The 20042-nt window shown below is 44.0% G+C and overlaps 1 protein-coding gene across 1 annotated transcript in view; it reads left to right on the top strand.

Annotated features, from left to right (window-relative positions):
• Window positions 1-9732: 9732 nt before the first annotated feature.
• exosc9 (exosome component 9) overlaps window positions 9733-20042 on the top strand; it is a 74445-nt gene continuing 64135 nt past the window's right edge. Inside the window, exons 1-2 of the mRNA XM_059644674.1 lie at window positions 9733-10100; window positions 16217-16311. Coding sequence (XP_059500657.1) covers window positions 10035-10100; window positions 16217-16311 — 161 coding nt within the window. The 5' untranslated portion in view covers window positions 9733-10034. The remainder of the gene's footprint in view (window positions 10101-16216; window positions 16312-20042) is intronic.

Raw genomic sequence — 20042 nt, 5'->3', positions numbered from 1 at the left:
ATTTCAAAGAAACTCCCTTGAATCTAATGTATTTTGGAAAGTTAAAACCAACACTTCAACTATTTCACCAACTACTTCTTTTAAGACTTTGTGTGTAATCTATCAGGGCCTGGGGACTTGTTAACTCGCAGTTCCAACAATTTGCTCTGTACTATTTCCTGACAATTGCAATTTTCTAGAGTTGCTCCCTCACTTTCAAATTATGATTCACAGATATTTCCAGGATGCTGCTTTTTTTCATCTCTAGTAAGGATCAACACAGAATACCTGTTCAATTTGTTTGCAATCTTTTTGTCCTCCATTTCTGGGGCCCATTCCCAATGAACCAGAATCACTCCTTATCTTATGGCATTTCAATCAACAAATTGTCAGGAAATCATGGTGCCATAGTACATTGTGGGCTGATTGCCATCTCATGATGTACGAGCAATGGACCACAACAGTATGGACCTCACTACAGTGTTGTGCTGCTTTCGAAGAAGTCCAAGAAAGGAAAATGTTAGGCAAATGACTTAGCAGGAGCATCATGGAGCCGGTTTGGAGGGTAAATCTCAAAGTGCATAATGACTGTACACCTCAATGAACTATACTCACAGACTTTTTTTTTAATATTTCAGATTTTAAGCCATGTAAGTACTGTGGATACAAGACCAAGTTAGATGCTAGGAATCCTGGAGCAAGTAACTCACTTCTTGACTTCTTGAAGCCTATCCATCAACTACAAGGCAGAAGTCAGGAGTTTGGCACAGTTGACTACTCTTTGGCAAGGAATCAGTCTGCCACCTCTGTGACACGTGGGCCTAACTCTAAGCTCCAAATGCCACGACTGCTTTGTTTGTGGCAACAGAAGTAATCACTAACTTAAACATGTCATGTAAAACATCTCCTAGAGTGCCGTGGGGGCACGCATTCACCGAGTTACTGACACAATCTAGCACAGGGCTTCTGTTTTCATTATTTTTGAAATGACCCCTGCAGAGGTAAGAGAGTGGCACAATGCATTCCTGGTTTCTGAAAAGTGCTCAGGGCTATGGATGGAACATGTATCCCATTGAAGCCACCAAATCACAGACAGAAAGGCTTCCACTCTTTCAATATCATGATTGTTTAAAATATCTGAATATGGATCCTTATTGTAAGTACAGATCACAGGGAAGTGATCATGATTCTGTCATCCTCATGAGGTCAAGATTGCATCAGACAATGTCCCAGAGGGGACAACGGTAGTAGAAAATTGAAATACTTGGAAATGAATATATAGGTCACACTTTGGTCCCATTCTAAGGTGTACAAATTGGACCAGTATGTGACATTAACAACCTTTAGTGGTTTTTCTTTTTGAGAAGTGCATTACTTCCAAGTTCAAGATGGCTACTGGAAGATTAGCATTTACCTATTGAAAACATGGCTGCTGAGACCATATTACAATAATAGAACATAGAACACTACAGCGCAGTACAGGCCCTTCAGTCCTCGATGTTGCGCCGATCTGTGAAACCAATCTGAAGCCCATCTAACCTACACTATTCCATTATCATCCATATATTTATCCAATTACCATTTAAATGCCCTTCAAGTTGGCGAGTCTACTACTGTTGTAGGCAGGGCATTCCAAGCCCTTACTACTCTCTGAGTAAAGAATCTACATCTGACATCTGTCCTTTATCTATCACCCCTCAATTTAAAGCTATGTCCCCTCGTGCTAGCCATCACCATCCGAGGAAAAAGGCTCTCACTGTCCACCCTATCTAATCCTCTGATCATCTTGTATATCTATATTAAGTCACCTCTTAACCTTCAGTCTGGCTTTCTCTCCCCAGATAGTAATTAAAATACAAAACAGGAGACTTGGCAGTCACCTTCCCCATTCCTGAAGGACAATAACCCTGCCTCCACACTAATGCTTCCTAATTCTGTAGCAGTTATACTTTCATTCTGACGTTAGAGTTCAATCGCAGTGTCTCCTGAATTGTACCCTCGGTACAGATCCAAAGTTCACAATACAAATCTGATTCAATACTATTTATAAATCATTTTACCAATGCTAGCATAAACATAAAATACTGTTACAGCAGGTAGTGCTTAGCTAGTAGGCCTGCGAAGCACAGAGAGAAGTCTCCTCCATGTCCAAACCCATGCTGTCCCGGTCCCTGGGAGTGTTTGATGGGGAGTGACAGTCTAGAGGAGGCTTTACTCTGTACCTAGTCCCGTGCTGTCCCTGTCCGAGGAGTTTTTGATGGGGATGGAGTAGACGGAGTTTTACTTGCAATTCAAAAGTACAGAGGAAACTTCGCATTTGGTTTAAAAGAGTAGCGGGCGCTTTACTCTGTAGCTAACTGCATGCAGTCTCTGTCCTCGGAATCTTTAATGGAGAGTGTAGAGGTAGCTTTACCCTGTATCTAACTCAGTACTGTTCCTGTCCTCGGACTGTTTGAGGGGGACTGCGAGGACAAAAAAGTGTCACTTGCAGCTTAAAAGATTAGAGAGAGCTTTATTTTCAGTTTAATGTAGAGGTAGCTTCACTTTCAGTTAAGAATAGAGGGAGTTTTATTTGGTATCTGACCCCACATGAGGTACAGTTGTAAGAGGACGGAGTGGGTGAGTATTCAGATCAAACATCCATCATCAAGGGAACAACAGACAAGATTTCAGCTCAGAGATAGTATAACCATTAACATTTCAGGTGACTATATTGCAGGTAGTGGAAAGCAATTATGTACTTTATTCTGTTGAATCAATCTCAACTCATGACAGTCCAGCCATCCTGGGTATCAGATGAATGGACATTTGTGCACTCCATCTCTGGCAAATGTATCTTTTCTTAGGTAGGGAGACCAAATATGCATACAATACTCCAGATGTCATTTCATCAGAACGCGATTCACTAGAGTTTAGAATATTCGCAACAAACAACTACACCTCCCAGTCGCGAATCATTTCAACTCCCTGCCCCTCGATTCCTCGGACAACATGTCCATCCTGGGCCTCCTGCATTGCTACGATGACGCCACCCGAAAGATGCAGGAACACCACCTCGTATTTCACTTGGGAACCCAGCAGCCCAAAGCTATCAATATGGACTTCACAAACTTCAAAATCTCTGCTCCCCCGACCACATCCCAAAACCAGCCTAACTAGTCCCCGCCTTCCTAACCATTCCTACCTTAAGCCCCAACCCCATCTCCTACCCACTAACCTCATCCTGCCTCCTTGACCTGTCTGTTCTCCCTGGACCGACCAATACCCTCCCTAACTCCCCATCTACATTCACCTTCACTGGCTCTAACCCTGCCTCTTTGACCTTTCTGTCTCCTCTCACCCTATATTCTCCTTTATCTATCTTCTATCCGCCTCGCTCTGTCTCCCTATTTATTTCAGAATCCACTTCCCTTCCCCCATTTCGGAAGAAGGGTCTCGATCTGAAACATCAATTTTACTGCTCCTCTAATGCTGCTTGGCCTGCTGTGTTCATCCAGCTTCACATCATAGAACATAGAACATAGAACAGTACAGCACAGCATGTTATCTATGTACTGACATCATCATGTTTCTGATACCTGGATAGATCAGGGGCATATTGCAATCTTCCTCGCTAATAGTGGTTATGTTGGTATGTTGTGCATTGCCAGACTTTACTGTCCAGGGAGTTCATACAGCCATAGAGTAATACAGAATGGATACAGGCCCTTTGGCCCAAACTGGTCCATGGTGACCATGGTGCCCACTCAGCTAGTTCTAATTGCCCATTTGCTCCATATTCCTCTAAATTCTTCTCATCCATGTACCTACTTAAATGTTTTTTTTAAATGTTGCTAACGTCCCTACCTCAACCACTTTCTCTGGGAGCCCATTCAGCAAGGTGAGAAATCATGTTGGAAGTGGATGAGATGGAGGAGCACAAGATGGACCTTAATGTAAATTTTCCACTTGGAGCACATGGACAGACCTGGGCTTCAGTCTTTGTGGACTAGAAATCATCTGGCTGCTAATGCTTTTTAATACTGGCAATCACAAATTCTCTCTCCTTTCTACCAGGAATCAGACAACAAAATGGTAATGGTAATTGAAAATGAAACAAGTGACTTGGTTTCAGAATGAAAATCTTTGATGTAGTTATTGCTGAGGAATGTAAACTTCAGTTGTTTAAATGAAGCAATTTACAAAAGAATTGTAGTAATTCCCTATAAATGTTTTGCAAAGCTTTTGATTTATCTCATGAGAATACCATGTCTTTCAATAAATAACAATGCCTACAGCTAGTGTGAGATTAAGACATCAGAAACATTTACAAAAAATGGTATTTCAGAGTGAAATAAGTGACAGTTTATAAAAACCAAAAGAACTGTAGGTGCTGTAAATCAGGAACAAAAACAAAGTTGCTGGAAAAGCTCGGCAGGTCTAGAAGCATCTGTTAAGGTGAAAACAGAGTTATTGTTTTGGGCCTGGTGACCCTTCCTCAGAACTGAGAAGTGACAGTTCATAATGTTTCTATTAATAAATCTATTGAAAAATAACACTATGTAAATAGAAAATTTGAATTGAACTGGAATAGTGTATGGTTAAATATGTCATATAAAAACAAAAACAATGACAAAAAGAAAACAAATATAAAGTGAAATAACACAATGTGCACTGAATTATTGTCCTAAGTATAATTGGCAATATGATACACAATGCATATAACTATAAAAACAAGAAGTCTTTATGAGAAAAGGTGGGGGAGGTAGAAGATGAAATGATGGAGTGGGGGACTCTAATTCCTTGTTGCATTTTTTCATTCCTGCGTGCATAACCTCTTCTGCTCTGGAAGGACATCCAGTAGCAGGCAGCATGGTATTGAATAATTGCTGATCAGACGCTGCAGTCACTATGAATTCAGCCACATTTTAATGAGGAGTGTGAAAGTGGATTGCTGTATCCTTACATCATTCTCCGAATCAATCAGGGTCTTGCAGCAAGTTGGAAATGGCTATATGCCTGACACTATCCATGTACCATATCGTCATGTAACCAACCAAGGAATAGCTATCGAAGTTCATCCAGACCATCCAGTTTATCTGTTAATGAAACTCATCTGGTGTTCCTTATATGCTGGTAGTGACCACAGAGTTTCTGCTTCAGATGTCACAGATTCCTCACTTGCTGATATTTCTGATGGCTTTTCTTCTGCAGTGGCCATAGCGTCACAGATATCACCACCTTTGACAACCTAAAAGTTTAAATGAAGACCAGAATCTCGTCAGCACGATCACCGTTGCCTTTGCACATAGATTTCTCATATTCTTGATCCATTATGTGATAGTTGACATCCACCTCTAGTACTGTTGTACATACTGGCTTCCTGGGACTCTTGTGGTGCAGTGGTAATGTCCCTACCTCTGAGCAGGAAGGATCAGGTTTAAGTCCCACCTGCTCCAAACATCTGAACAAGTTAATAATAAAAAAAATCTAGAATTGGACCCGTGGAAATGTCATGATTGCCTCATTAAATTACAGAATTCCATGTCCAGGTTCAAGTGCCGCTGTCTCTCATTACAAGTCTTAACAGTTTGATTAAAAATATCAATACTCTGAAATCTTGGCTCCCTTTCTTCTGCAGCAATCCTATCAAGACCCTCAGACACAGCCTACAGCTCACCTTCATCAACACCTTAGATGTCCAGGGACAACATGGACCTGTCAGAGAAAAACATTCACATTCTATTCATCATATAACTGAACTCTGCTGCTGACAACATCACCTTAGCTTGAACTCACATCCAATTGACTATTGGGAAAGTATGGGCTTGGAAATCACTAAAAGCTACCTAGTACATTCTGCCTGTTCAGAAAGATTCTTTATGAATGACACATCACCCACAGAGCATTTGTGAGCACAACACATCTTCCCTTAAACAAACAAATCAAAATTTTAAAAATGATGCTGGCTCCTTCTGTGTTCTTATATGCAATATTTTGTGAATACTGATTATAGGCTACTCTCAAAAAGGATTCAAATTAGAAATAACTATTAATGTTAAAGTCAGATTCACCTCCAAAGAAGCTACAGTATACAACTTTGTAAAACGAGTTAAAAAAAAACTCATTTTTTGTGTCTTCAGTGCTCAAGTCGGAGTGATAGTTTTTAACAAGAAATTTTATGTACATACTGTGGCAGATCACCCCAATTTGTTTAGTTTAATGTGGCATTGTTTCACACATTTCTTGTACTACCTTCAAGCTAAGTTGCTTATTTTCTTGAATACTTTTGTTTTTCTGTTTCCAAGGATACAGTGATGTCTCACTTTTGCTTCACTCAGAAGCCTATTTAGATCTTCATCTGTGAGATTATGAGTCCTTTGCTTCTGGAACACCCATTATACTGACATTTTCTGCATGCAAGTAGCTAAGTAACATACAATTGTTATGTAACATAAAGTGTAAAAGAAAACAAAACAATTTTAAAACCTGCGTAGTTCAGGAATGCCAGAAAACTTTGAAACAGTCGGCTAACTGATGAAACTTGGGATGCTTGTGGGTAAACATATGGCAGATGCAACATAACGTGGATAAATGTGAAGTTATACACTTTGGTGTGAGAATACACAGGCAGAATTTTATTTCAGTGATGACATTGGGAAATGTGGATGTACAAAGGGATCTGGGTGTCCTTGTACCAGTGAAAATAAACAGGCAGGTGTAGCAAGCAAGCAATTAGGAAAGCAAGTGATATATTCATTTTAAGAGAACTTGAGTTCAGAAGTAGTTGTCTTACTGCAGTCATGCAGGGACTTGATGAAATGACATCTGGAGTATTGTAGTATCAGAGATAATGGGAACTGCAGATGCTGGAGATTCCAAGATAATAAAATGTGAGGCTGGATGAACACAGCAGGCCAAGCAGCATCTCAGGAGCACAAAAGCTGACGTTTCGGGCCTAGACCCTTCATCAGAGAGGGGGATGGGGGGAGGGAACTGGAATAAATAGGGAGAGAGGGGCGGTCCGCCTCCCCCTCTCTCCCTATTTATTCCAGTTCCCTCCCCCCATCCCCCTCTCTGATGAAGGGTCTAGGCCCGAAACGTCAGCTTTTGTGCTCCTGAGATGCTGCTTGGCCTGCTGTGTTCATCCAGCCTCACATTTTATTATCTGGAGTATTGTATGCAGTTTTGGTCTCCCTACCTAGGAAAAGGTACATTTGCCAGGGATGGAGTGCAGCAAATGTCCACTTAACTGATACCCATGTTGGCTGGACTGTTATATGAGTTGAGATTGATTCAACAGAACCCATGTTCGCTACAGTTTAGAAGAATGAGAGGGGATCCAATTGAAATGTATAAAATTCTGTCAGGGAGGACTGATTAGACTGAAGGAGGATGTTTACTGTGGCTGGGGATCAATCTCAGGACCAGGGGTAGATCCTTTTTGGACTGACATTGAGGAAACATTTCTTCACTAAAGAGTGGTGAACCTGTGGAATTTGCTATCACAGAAGGCTGTAAATGCCAGGTCACTGAGTATATTCAAGGAGATTTTTTTTATATATTAAAGGCATAAAGGGGTATGTAGAGAAAGCAGGAATTTGTGGTTAAGATAGACAATCAAGCCATGAATGGTAGAATAGGCTGAAAGGACTGAATAGTCTACTCTTTCTCCTAGTTTCTATATTGCTATTTTCAACCTTTATAGACTTTCCCAGTCACAAGGGGCATGTGCTTCAGTTCTTCTGCACTGCCTATAAATCTTTACTACAGGGTTTATCCTAGGCTCACTCATGAAACTGGGACAAGAAATATAGTCTCTGGGGGCACTGAGTTCTTTTTTGATTGCACAATTAAAATAGACTCACCACTGACTGGCAGATCTGGAGAGAATAAAGCTGAACGAGCTGCCAGATATTAGCAATGGATACAAACATGACATTGACATACCCTGCCCAATCAATCTGTCAAGCACTCCTCATTAACTCAGGAACTCTGTCAAAATTGGGAAAGCTGTCCGCACAGACTAATCAAGCATTATGCAGTCATTCTCATACTCCAAAGTGTGGTCTCACCAAAGCCCGATAGTAAGCCTAATCAACCTGTTTGGATAAGTTATGACACTCCATCCAGGCAGGTGGTATTTGAACCTAGATTTGGCCAGAGGTAGAGACACTGACACTGTCACAAGAGCCCTCACCAAGGCTTGATATTATTGCAGTTAGACATTGTTACTCTTATATTCAATTCCTCTTCTAATAAAGGCCAAAATTACCATTTTTCTTCTCAGTTGCTTGTTATACCAGCATGTTAACTTTCAGTGATTCATGAACAAGGACAGATCCTTCTGAAGTTCAATGCTTCCCAACTTCTGACCTTTGAAGATATATTCTGCGTTTTAGTTTTCTACCAAATTGGATTGCTCTTGGAGGCCTGCCTGCTTGCTTACCTTACTCCATGCTGTAGTGTGGTACCCTCAAATTAAACATAACTAATTGTTGCACTCGAATGAAAAGCAATGAAAAGGCTCCTTTGTGGAGTATGACTTCATACCCATACCAAATCGTATAACTTCAAATTTCTCTACATTATATTCCATCCACTGAATTTTTGATCACTCAATTGGCCTCTTTAAATCCCCCTGAAGCGCATCTTCATTATAAGTCATCTTCAGACTTGGAAATATTACATTTAATCCACAGATCCAAAATCATGAATATTTCTTATAAATAGCTGGGGCCAAATACTAATCCTTGCAGTACCTCACTGCTCACAATGTGCCAACACAAAAATGAGCGTTTCTAATCTGTTTTCTGTCTTAATCAGTTCACAATGCATGTCTGTATTTGTCCCCTATATCATGCGCTCTAATTTTGTTTACACCTCCTGTGTGAGACTTTATTGAAAGCCTTCCAGAAATTTAAATAGACAATAAATACCAGTACCCCTTTATCTATTCTGACAGCTACATATTGAAGAAGCTCCAACTAGTTTGGCAACAATGATGTACCTTTCATAAATCCATGCTGACTCTGCCCAGTCTAACCATTACATTTTAACTGTCTTGTTATCGTATTCTTTATTACAGATTTTAGCATTTTCCTTAATACTGATGCTGTTGAGCTAACAGGTTCCCCACATTCTATCTCCTTCCTTTCTTGAATTGTAGGGTTACATATGGCAACTTCAAATCTGCAGCATTGATTCTAGAGTCTCAGAATTTTGAAAGATGACCACAAATCATCTACTACTTTTACAGTCACCTCTTTCAACTGTCTGTGATATAGATCATCTGAACCTGGGCATACCTACATTTGAAATTCCATTAAGTTCTCTATTTTTCTTTTTAATGTGATAGTAATATCTTGTAGTACATCATTTACACAAACCCCTAGATTCATCATTACTTCTAGGAGGATTTTAACATTTTCCTCCATGAAAATGTACCCAAAAGATTTGTGTAGTTTATGTAAGAACTTTTTCATAGAATCCCAACAGTGTGGAAACAGGCCCTGACCACTGTCTCATGTCCAGCTCCTGCTCACTGTTCTATTCCCATTTCCTGCTCCTGCTCATCATTCTATTCACAATTCAATCTTGCTACTGCATTCCAAGCACCTGCACACTTCCATTCCCAGCTGCTGTTCAGTGTCCCATTCCCCAACTCCTGCCCACTGTACCATTCCAAGCCCCTGCCCTGAACTCGACCAAACTTAATGACACTTTTCTAGCACACGCCCACTTTTCTAAAAGCACCTCCTGGTCGTTACTGCTATGCCCAGCGTCTCAATCGCAGCTCCTGCTCGCTGCTCCAACCCTATCTTTGGTCATGATCCATATCCAGCTCCTGATCACTATCCCAGCCCTAGCTCTTGCATAGCTCCATACTAAGCTTTCCTGATCACTATCCCGGCCGAACTCCTGATCACTGCTCCAGTGATGTCCGTGGACAGCGACTCGTCACTTTCGCGCTGAGAGGCTCGGACGCGTCTTGGTTTTGAGTCGCAGGTTGATGATGTCATGGCAGCGCCGGAATCTCTAAATCTGTAAAGTCTCGAGGTAGTGGCCGTTTCGAAATGAGGGAGATTCCGTTATCAAATTGTGAGAGACAATTTATTCTTCAGGCTCTCGCCGAGAAACAGGTATTAAACGAGCGAGGATCCAGTTTTTAAATCTCAGCCCAATGTGCTGAGCATCAGTTTTTGTTGACGTCGGACACTTGAGTCTGTTTTAGGGCCCTGTTTTGGGGAGTGGGGGATGTGGTGCGGTGTGCCGGTGCCGGGGTGTTCCATTGTGAGGTAGTAGGACCTCGTCTGCACAGGCATGTACCAATACACAGTGAAGGAGTGGAGATGAAATGGGATGTTGTGTTGGCATGAGCATTGGGCTGTATAGCGAGTTTTGAGAAGATTTGTAGCTCAGGTTGAGGTTCTGGATGTGAGTTTGCTCGCTGAGCTGGAAGGTTAGTTTTAGACGTTTCGTCACTTTTTTTTAAAATTTGAAAAAATATACTTTATTCATAAGATGTACAAAAAAATAAAACCTATTTATACACCTACCCAGTCATGCAAGCCGCTCCGGTTTACCCAGGGGGTACGTACACCAACTAAAGGCAAAAAACAAAACAAAGAAAAAAAAAGCAAAGAAAATAGCCTGGCAGTCACCTCCCTGCGCAGTCCCCGTTGGCCCCTGACCAGTTGGGGAAGGTGCCAGCTGGGCCCAGTTACCAGATAGGGCCCTTTTTTCTATTCTGGATGAGGGGTCTCATATGGTGGTCTTTCCCCACTGCGCCTTGGCGGCGGCTGCCCCAAGCTTTAGCGCGTCCCTCAGCACGTAGTCCTGGACCTTGGAGTGCGCCAGCCTGCAACACTCAGTCGGGGTCAGTTCTTCCAGCTGGCAGACCAGCAAGTTGCGGGCAGACCAAAGAGCGTCTTTCACCGCATTGATGGTCCTCCAGGCGCAGTTGATGTTGGTCTCGGTGTGCGTCCCGGGAAACAGCCCGTAGAGCACGGAGTCCCGCGTCACGGAGCTGCTCGGGACGAACCTCGACAAATACCACTGCATCCCCCTGCAGACCTCCTGCGCATAGGCACACTCCAGAAGGAGGTGATCGACAGTCTCGTCCCCCCCACAGCCACCTCGAGGGCAGCGTGCGGTGGCGCAGAGATTCCGGGCATGCATAAAGGATCTCACTGGCAGAGCCCCTCTCACCGCCAGCCAAGCAACGTCCTTGTGCTTGTTTGAAAGTTCTGGCGATGAGGCATTCTGCATTGGGAACCACACGACGGGATCCACCCTCTCCTTTTCCTGAAGGGTCTCGAGGACACTACGTGCTGACCACTGCCTGACGGCCTTGTGGTCAAAGGTGTTTCCCTTCAAAAATTTCTCCACGAAGGACAGGTGGTACGGGACGGTCCAACTACTCGGAGCATACCGCGGCTACGAGGCCAGGCCCATCCTTCGCAACACCGGGGACAGGTAGAACCTCAGTAAGTAGTGACACTTGGTGTTTGCGTACTGAGGATCTATGCACAGCTTGATGCAGCCGCACACAAAGGTAGCCGTCAGAGCGAGGGTGGCGTTTGGGACGCCCTTTCCCCTGTTTTCCAGGTCTTTGTACATGGTGTCCCTGCCGACCTGGTCCATCCTCGACCCTCAAACGAAGTGGAAGATGGCCCGGGTGACCGCAGTGGCGCAGGTCCAGGGAATAGGCCAGGCCTGCGCCACATACAACAGTACCGAAAGACCCTCACACCTGACAACCAGGTTCTTACCCGCGATGGAGAGGGACCGGAGCATCCACCTGCCCAGCTTCTGCTTCAATTTGGTGGTACGCTCCTCCCAAGTCTTAGTGCACGCCCCAGCTCCACCAGACCAAACACCCAGCACCTTCAGGTAGTCTGTCCTGACGGTGAAGGGGATGAAGGAGCAGTCGTCCCAGTTCCCGAAGAACATGACCTCGCTCTTACCCCTATTGACTTTGGCAGCCGAGGCCAGTTCAAACTGGCCGCAGATGTCCAACAGTCTACTCACCGACCGACGATCGGTGCAGAAGACGGCGACATCGTCTATGTACAGGGAGGTCTTGATCTGAAGGCCTCCGCTGCCTGGGATAGTCACGCCCTTCAGGCTCACGTCCTTCCTGATGGATGCGCGAAGGGCTCCACACAGCACACGAACGAGGCAGGAGAGAGCGGGCAGCCCTGCCTGACTCCAGATCTGACGGGAAAACTGTCCGATTCCCACCCGTTGATCGAGACTGCGCTAACGATGTTGGTGTAGAGCAGCCGGATCTAATTGCGGATGCCCTGCCCGAACCCCAATTTGGAGACGCCGCGACCAGGTATACCTCCGCTGCGCTCCGTCTGCAGGGGTGCTGAAGACGTCGACCAGCTTGGCGTCCTTCACCGTGTCCATCAGGAATCGTGACGTCCAGTTGACTCCCCCCACCCGCTGTCCCCATGCCGGATCTTCCATCTGCATCGATGATGCAGTTGAAGTCTCCGCCCAGGATGACCGGCCTGGACGTAGCCAGCAGGGGTGGAAGCCGCTGCAGGACGGCCAACCGCTCACTCCGTACCGCTGGGACGTACACATTGATCAGCCTCAGGGGAGCGTTCCTGTAGGTGACGTCAGCCACTAGGAGGCCCCCCCCCCCCACCACCACCACCACCACCACCACCACCTCCTGAACTTGAGAGATGCTATCCCGGTGGCTAGCTTTTTAGAATTAGAGTGAGGGCAGGACTGGTTCGAATGCAAGGAGAAGTATGTGGCTATAGCCCTCCCTTTCCTCTCTCAACGTTAAATCTTTCAGTGAGAGCCTATGAATGAGGGACCCCTGGTAGACTACTCTCAATCCTGATGATATGAAGGAGTTGGGGTCTGGACTATCCTCTTTAATATGTTTTGATGGGGTTTGGTCTGGTCCATAACACTGTCCAAATGTCTTTTAAATGTTGTAACTGCACCTGTATCTTCCATTTTCTCTGGCAGTTTATTCCACTTACATGCCACCCCCATGTGAAAATGTTGCCCCTCGGGTCTCTTTTAAATCTTCTCCCTCTCACCTTAAACCTATGCCCTCTACTTTTGAATTCCCATACCCTAGAGAAATTACTTTTGATATTCACTTTATCCGTGTGCTTCATGATGAGAGAAATTTTTATAAGGCCACCACTCAACCTCCTATACTCCAGGGGAAAAAATTGCCCAGCTTCTCCAGCCTCTCTCGATAGCTCAATCCTTCAAGTCTTGGTAACATCCTTGTAAATCTTTTCAGCACTCTTTCCAGTTTAATAATCTACTATAGCAGGGTGACCAGAACTGTGTGCAGTATCCCAAAAGTGACTTCACCCAGTATCCTTTACATCCACAACATGACATCTTAAACTCCTATACTAATGCTGAACCAATGAAGGCAAGCATGCCAAATGCCTGCTTCACCACCCTGTCTACCTGTAATGCCACTTTCAAGGAACTATGTGCCTGAACCCCTGGGCCTGTTTATTAAGCTACATTACCCCAACTGTGAACTGTGTAAGTCCTGCCCAGGTTTGCCTGAACAAAATGCAACATGTCGCATTTATCTAAATTAAACTTCATTTCCCACTCCTTGGCATATTGGTCCAATTGATGAAAATCATAGTGTAATCTTAGATAAACATCTTCACTGTCCACTACACGACTAATTTTGGTGTCATCCACAAACTTACTAACCATGCTTCTTATATACTCATTCAAATTGTTTATATAGATGATGAACAATAGTGGACCCAGCATTGATCCCTGTGAAACACTGCTGATCACAGGCCTCGAGATTGTACAGCAACACGCAGACATCATTTGCTGTCTCCTACTGTCAAGCTAATTTTGTATTAAATTGGTTAGGTCTCCTTGGATCCCATGTGGTCTGACTTTACTAACCAGTCTACCTTGCAGAACCTTGTTGAAGGCCTTGCTAAAGTCCATGCTTCTTCTGTCTTTTTGGTTACATCTTCAAAAAATTCCATCAAATGTGAGACATGATTTCTATGAACAATGCTAACTATCCCCAATCAGTCCTCGTCTTTCCAAATGCATGTAAATTCTTCTTTCAGAATCCCCTCCAACAACTTATTTAAATGGAGAGAAATTGCAGAACTGAGGTGTAGAACGATCCAATGTCCTATTATGTGACATACAAAACGTTGGCACAGTGGAATGTTTGTGTTTATTGAAAGGAGATGGAATATTAGAATAGAGAAATTTTCTAGCAGTTTTACAGGGCTGTCCCGAGGCTACATCTGGAGTACTGTGGGCAATTTTTCTCTCCTTTTATTTGAAAAAGAGCATAGTCACACTGGAAGCAATTCATTGAAGATTCATTGACTCAATTCTGTGATAAAAGTCTTTTTGAAGAAATGCGTAACGCAGTGTGGAGCTGGAGGAACACAGCAGACCAGGCAGCATCAGAGGAGTAGGAAATTTGACGTTTCGGGTCAGGACCCTTTGACCCATTTCTGAAGAAACGTCCCGACCCAAAACATCAACTTTCCTACTCTGATGCTGCCTGGCATGCTGTGTTCCTCCAGCTCCACACTGTGTTATGTCTGACTCCAGCATCGGCAGTTCTTGCTGACTCTTTTTGAAGGAAGATTGGATCTGTACCCGTTGAAGCCTGGAGAAGTGAACATATTGAAACACAAGATCCTGAGGGAACCAGGAGGATGTTTCTTGTGAGGGAGGAGAAATCTAGGGTACACATCTTTATAAGACTGAGATGAGGAATTATTTTATTTGAGGATCGAGAATGTGTGCAGTTCGCTTCAGGAAGTCACAGAGGCTGTGTTGCTGAATTTATTCAAGGCTAACGTTTTCTAGACAAGGAGTTGAATGTTTTGTGTGGCAGACAACAAAGTAGAGTTTCAACCACAGCCAGATGAACCCCGATCTTACTGAATGTGGAGCCGGCTCAAAGGACTGTATGACCTACTTCAGCTCCAAAGTCTCTGATGAAGGGTCTAGGCCTGAAATGTCAGCTTTTGTGCTCCTAAGATGCTGCTTGGCCTGCTATGTTCATCCAGCTTCACACTTTGTTATCTCAGCTCCAAAGTTTATCAGTAAGTAAGTGGTACGGGAAAATACGACAACAGATTTGATCGTAGCAAGTTGTTATTGACAGCAGTGAGATAAATAACCACATTTGATTTCTTCTAGTCATACTGATTTAAGAACAAATGTTGAATAAAACATCAAGGAGAATTTGCTCCAGCAGACTTGTTTTCCCCAAAAAGAAACTTTGGAGTGATTTAGATCAGATTAATTCAAGGTGTAATTCATGGCATGTGGGTCTTGCTGGAAAGACCAGAATTTGTTGCCCATCCTTAATTGTCCTTGAAGAAATGCTGGTGAAGAAATCCTTCCTTCAGATATAATGACAAAGTGGTTTGCAAAGCCACCTCAAAATTTGACTAAGATTCAATCAAATTGCTGTGGAGTTGGTGTCGTGTGTAGACCATATGGATAAGGGCATTAGATTTCCTTCCTTGAAACACTTCACTTCAGTAGTCTTTTTATGAAGATTGGATAACTTTTTTAAAAATCTGTTATTTGATTCATTTAAATTCCTCTGATTCAGTGGTAGGATTTGAACTCATGTCTTCAAATTTATTACTCCAATCACAATATTCCACCTTCCTCCTTTAAATAAGGTGCAAGTCCTAGAAGCTGTGGGATCTTGATAAGACCATTTAAAAAAATAGGAACAGGAATAGGCCATTTGGTACCTCGAGCCTGCTGTGGCTGACCTAAAATTCCACATGTCCACTTTCCAGCCCTTTCTTGAAATCCTTGATTCCCCTACTGATCAGGAATCTATTTATGTCAGCCTTAAAGTACTGTGAGAGACTGTGCCTCCACAAGTGTCTGAAGCAAGGTGTTCCAAAGACTTGCAACCATCAGAAGAAATTCCTCTTCATCTCAGTCTGAATTTATTCTGAGACTAGTCCTAATGTTGAGAGGCACCATTACTTCTATTTTAATCAGCATTATGATAAAATTGAGAACTTTGCTTTTTGCATTAATGGTTTTCTGATATGTTAAAAACTTGTAACAGAACGGCGGTGAATTCTGTTTTACCGTTAAAGTAGATAAAAATATGCTGTCAAATCCAAACCATAATCCATTGTGAATATGGGTGGAGTTTAGTTACAGAACTGCCACAAACTAAAACCATTTGTTCTATATGTGACTGATATCCTGCATTTTTAACCAACAGCGTCTTGATGGAAGACAGACATATGACTATAGAAATATCAAGATCACATTTGGAACTGAATATGGATGTTGCATCGTGGAACTAGGTAAAACAAGGTAAAATAACTCATCTTTTTAGATAGCTGTAGTTCAGCATTTCATGCCATTGCGCAGTTTGGTTTTTTTCAGTGCATTTGAACCTGACCTTTGGTTGTTGACGGAAGTGGAGAAAGACTGTTACCCCAATACTGTGGCATTGGGAATCCAAGTTTTGATTTTCTAACTCTCCTGTTTCATCTCCAGGTAGCAGTACTACATTTGGGAAGGAGCTAAGTGTGGAGACAGAAAGGGGTAGGGGTGCTGTTTTCATCAGTTAGTGTTGCCAGCAAAAACTTTGGGCAATTTCGCTATCCATTCTCCGCTTACAGGAGGTTCATAGTCTGGGAAGAATAGAGAATTGGGGTGGATGGTTTTTTGACGAAAGTAAGGCTCGTACGCCGTGAGTATGGAGTTTGGACATTATTTGAAAACAATGGCTTCAACTCTCCCAGTATTTAATTGGAGGCAATGTCTAATCATTCTGGAGTCAAGCAATTAAAGAATAGAAACATAATATGAAACAGATGTACATTTCTGAGGTACAAAAAAGCCCACGGAAGAAGTATATAATTGTGGCTAATAAGAGTTAGATGATATTTAATCTCACCAAAAGGCTTGATGTTTGACTTTTTTTTTTAAAAAAAAGTCAAAGTCCTGAAGGTTAAATGCTTTAAGTTCAGCAAAGGAAGCCCAGGAAATAGAGAAAAAGAATTGGAGTAGACCAGCAAGACACACAAAACAGATTGTATAACATTCGCAAAGGTTGTAAAAAGGATGAGATTAGTGAAAATATGAATGGGCACATTAGATGCACAGACAAATGAAACAAATGAAATCACATCCTAAGTACAACCCTCAGCCATGTTGTGTTAAGTCAATGTTATTACAATTACATAGTTCTTCCTTGAGGCTTTTCCCTGTTTGGATGATTCTCCGTGACTACAAAATGGTAAGAAATCATTGTATTAAAAACTTTCATCTCACTGAGGAGGCTTTAAGTCAATGTACAGCTCATCAAATAACCTGCTGTGAAAACTCCTCACACTAGATGACTGACAAATCCACTACAGCAGCTGAGAAATTGCGCAACATTCTTTTTTAACAAAAAAAATCAAAAATGTTCGAATTAAAACAGGCCCACTGTATTTCTTTAATATAAAAGAGAATTTGGTCTAATTGCTAATGTTAACAGATGCCTTGAAAAGCATTTTTGGGGACCTGGATGCACATCTTTTATCAGTTCTTTTTGGGCCATACGTGACCTGTGTTTCATTGACATCTGCCCATTAGTTTTTTTGATATGTATTGTTTACAGAAAAATAACCTCAAAAACTGATAAAAGAAAATTATCTCAACCCACCTTCAGCGGCAGGTGCAAATTTGAAATATAAAAGTAGACGGGAAAAACTGGGATAAAAGGAACTGCATTTGCCAGAGAATCCGAGACAACAAGGTGTGGAGCTGGATGAACACAGCAGGCCAAGCAGCATCTTAGGAGCAGGGAAGCTGACGCTTTGGGCCGAGACCTTCAGAAAGGTGATGAAGGGTCTAGGCCCAAAACGTCAGCTTCCTGCTCCTAAGATGCTGCTTGGCCTGCTGTGTTCATCCAGCTCCACACCTTGTTGTCTTGGAAAAACTGGAACTTATTTTCACTGAGCGAAGAGGTTGAGGGGTGACTTTAATTGAGGTTGATAAAATCGTGAGCAGAGATAAGGTGAATTACAAGTGCCTTCTTCCTAAGGTGGGGGAACTCAAAACTAATGGGCATATTTTTAAGGTAAAGGGAAAAAGATTTTAAAAAGACCTGAGGGGCAACTTTTTTACCCAGTGTTTTGTGGAATGAACTGCCGGGAAAAGTGGTGGATGCACTTGGATAACGAGTTTTGAGAAGATTTGTACCTCAGGTTGAGGTTCTGGATGTGAATTCGCTCGCTGAGCTGGAAGGTTTGTTCCCAGACGTTTCGTCACCTTTTTTTTATTTGAAAAAGTATGCTTTATTCATAAGATGTACAAAAAACAAAACCTATTTATACACCTACCCAGTTGTGCAAGCCGCTCCGGGTTACCCATGGGGTACGTACACCAACTAAAGGAAAAAAAACAAAGAAGAAAAGAAACAAAGCAAAGAAAATACCCCGGCAGTCGTCACCCCGCACGGTCCCAGTTGGCCCCCTAACCAGTTGGGCCAGATAGGGCCCTTTTTTCTATTCTGGACGAGGGGTTTCATACCGTGGTCTTTCCCCACCGTGCCTTGGCGGCGGCTGCCCCAAGCTTTAGTGCGTCCCTCAGCACGTAGTCCTGGACCTTGGAGTGCGCCAGTCTGCAACATTCGGTCGGGGACAGTTCTTTCAGCTGGCAGACCAAGTTGCGGGCAGACCAAAGAGCGTCTTTCACCGCATTGATGGTCCTCCAGGCGCAGTTGATGTTGGTCTCGGTGTGCGTCCCGGGAAACAGCCCGTAGAGCACGGAGTCCCGCGTCACGGAGCTGCTCGGGACGAACCTCGACAAATACCACTGCATCCCCCTCCAGACCTCCTGCGCATAGGCACACTCCAGAAGGAGGTGATCGACAGTCTCGTCCCCCCCACAGCCACCTCGAGGGCAGCGTGCGGTGGCGCAGAGATTCCGGGCATGCATAAACGATCTCACTGGCAGAGCCCCTTTCACCGCCAGCCAAGCAACGTCCTTGTCCTTGTCCTTGTGCTTGTTTGAAAGTTCTGGCGATGAGGCATTCTGCCAAACGACTTTGGCAGTCTGCGTGGGGAACCACACGACGGGATCCACCCTCTCCTTTTCCCGAAGGGTCTCGAGGATACTACGTGCTGACCACTGCCTGACGGCCTTGTGGTCAAAGGTGTGACCTTTCAAAAATTTCTCCACGAAGGACAGGTGGTACGGAACGGTCCAATTACTCGGAGCATTCCGCGGCAACAAGGCCAGGCCCATCCTTCGCAACACCGGGGACAGGTAGAACCTCAGTAAGTAGTGACACTTGGTGTTTGCGTACTGAGGATCTACGCACAGCTTGATGCAGCCGCACACAAAGGTAGCCGTCAGGGCGAGGGTGGCGTTCGGTACAACCTTTCCCCCATTTCCCAGGTCTTTGTTCATGGTGTCCCTGCGGACCTGGTCCATCCTCAACCCCCAAATGAAGTGAAAGATGGCCCGGGTGACCGCAGTGACGCAGGTCCAGGGAATAGGCCAGGCCTGCGCCACATACAACAGTACCGAAAGCCCCTCACACCTGACAACCAGGTTCTTACCCGCGATGGAGAGGGACCAGAGCGTCCACCTGCCCAGCTTCTGCTTCAATTTGGTGGTACGCTCCTCCCAAGTCTTAGTGCATGCCCCAGCTCCACCAAACCAAACACCCAGCACCTTCAGGTAGTCCGTCCTGACGGTGAAGGGGATGAAGGAGCGGTCGTCCCAGTTCCCGAAAAACATGACCTCGCTCTTACCCCTATTGACTTTTGCACCCAAGGCCAGTTCAAACTGGCCGCAGATGTGCAATAGTCTACTCACCGACCGACGATCGCTGCAGAAGACGGCGACATCGTCCATGTACAGGGAGGTCTTGTGCTGAAGGCCTCCGCTGCCTGGTATATTCACGCCCTTCAGGCTCACATCCTTCCTGATGGATGCGGCGAAGGACTCCACACAGCACACGAACAAGGCAGGAGATAGCGGGCAGCCCTGCCTGACTCCAGATCTGACAGGAAAACTGTCCGATTCCCACCCGTTGATCGAGA

This window comes from Stegostoma tigrinum, chromosome 1 (assembly GCF_030684315.1).
Source record: "Stegostoma tigrinum isolate sSteTig4 chromosome 1, sSteTig4.hap1, whole genome shotgun sequence".
In the NCBI taxonomy this organism is placed as follows: domain Eukaryota; kingdom Metazoa; phylum Chordata; class Chondrichthyes; order Orectolobiformes; family Stegostomatidae; genus Stegostoma; species Stegostoma tigrinum.
Note: the sequence above shows the minus strand (reverse complement) of the source record. Positions and strands in the feature narration are given on the sequence as shown.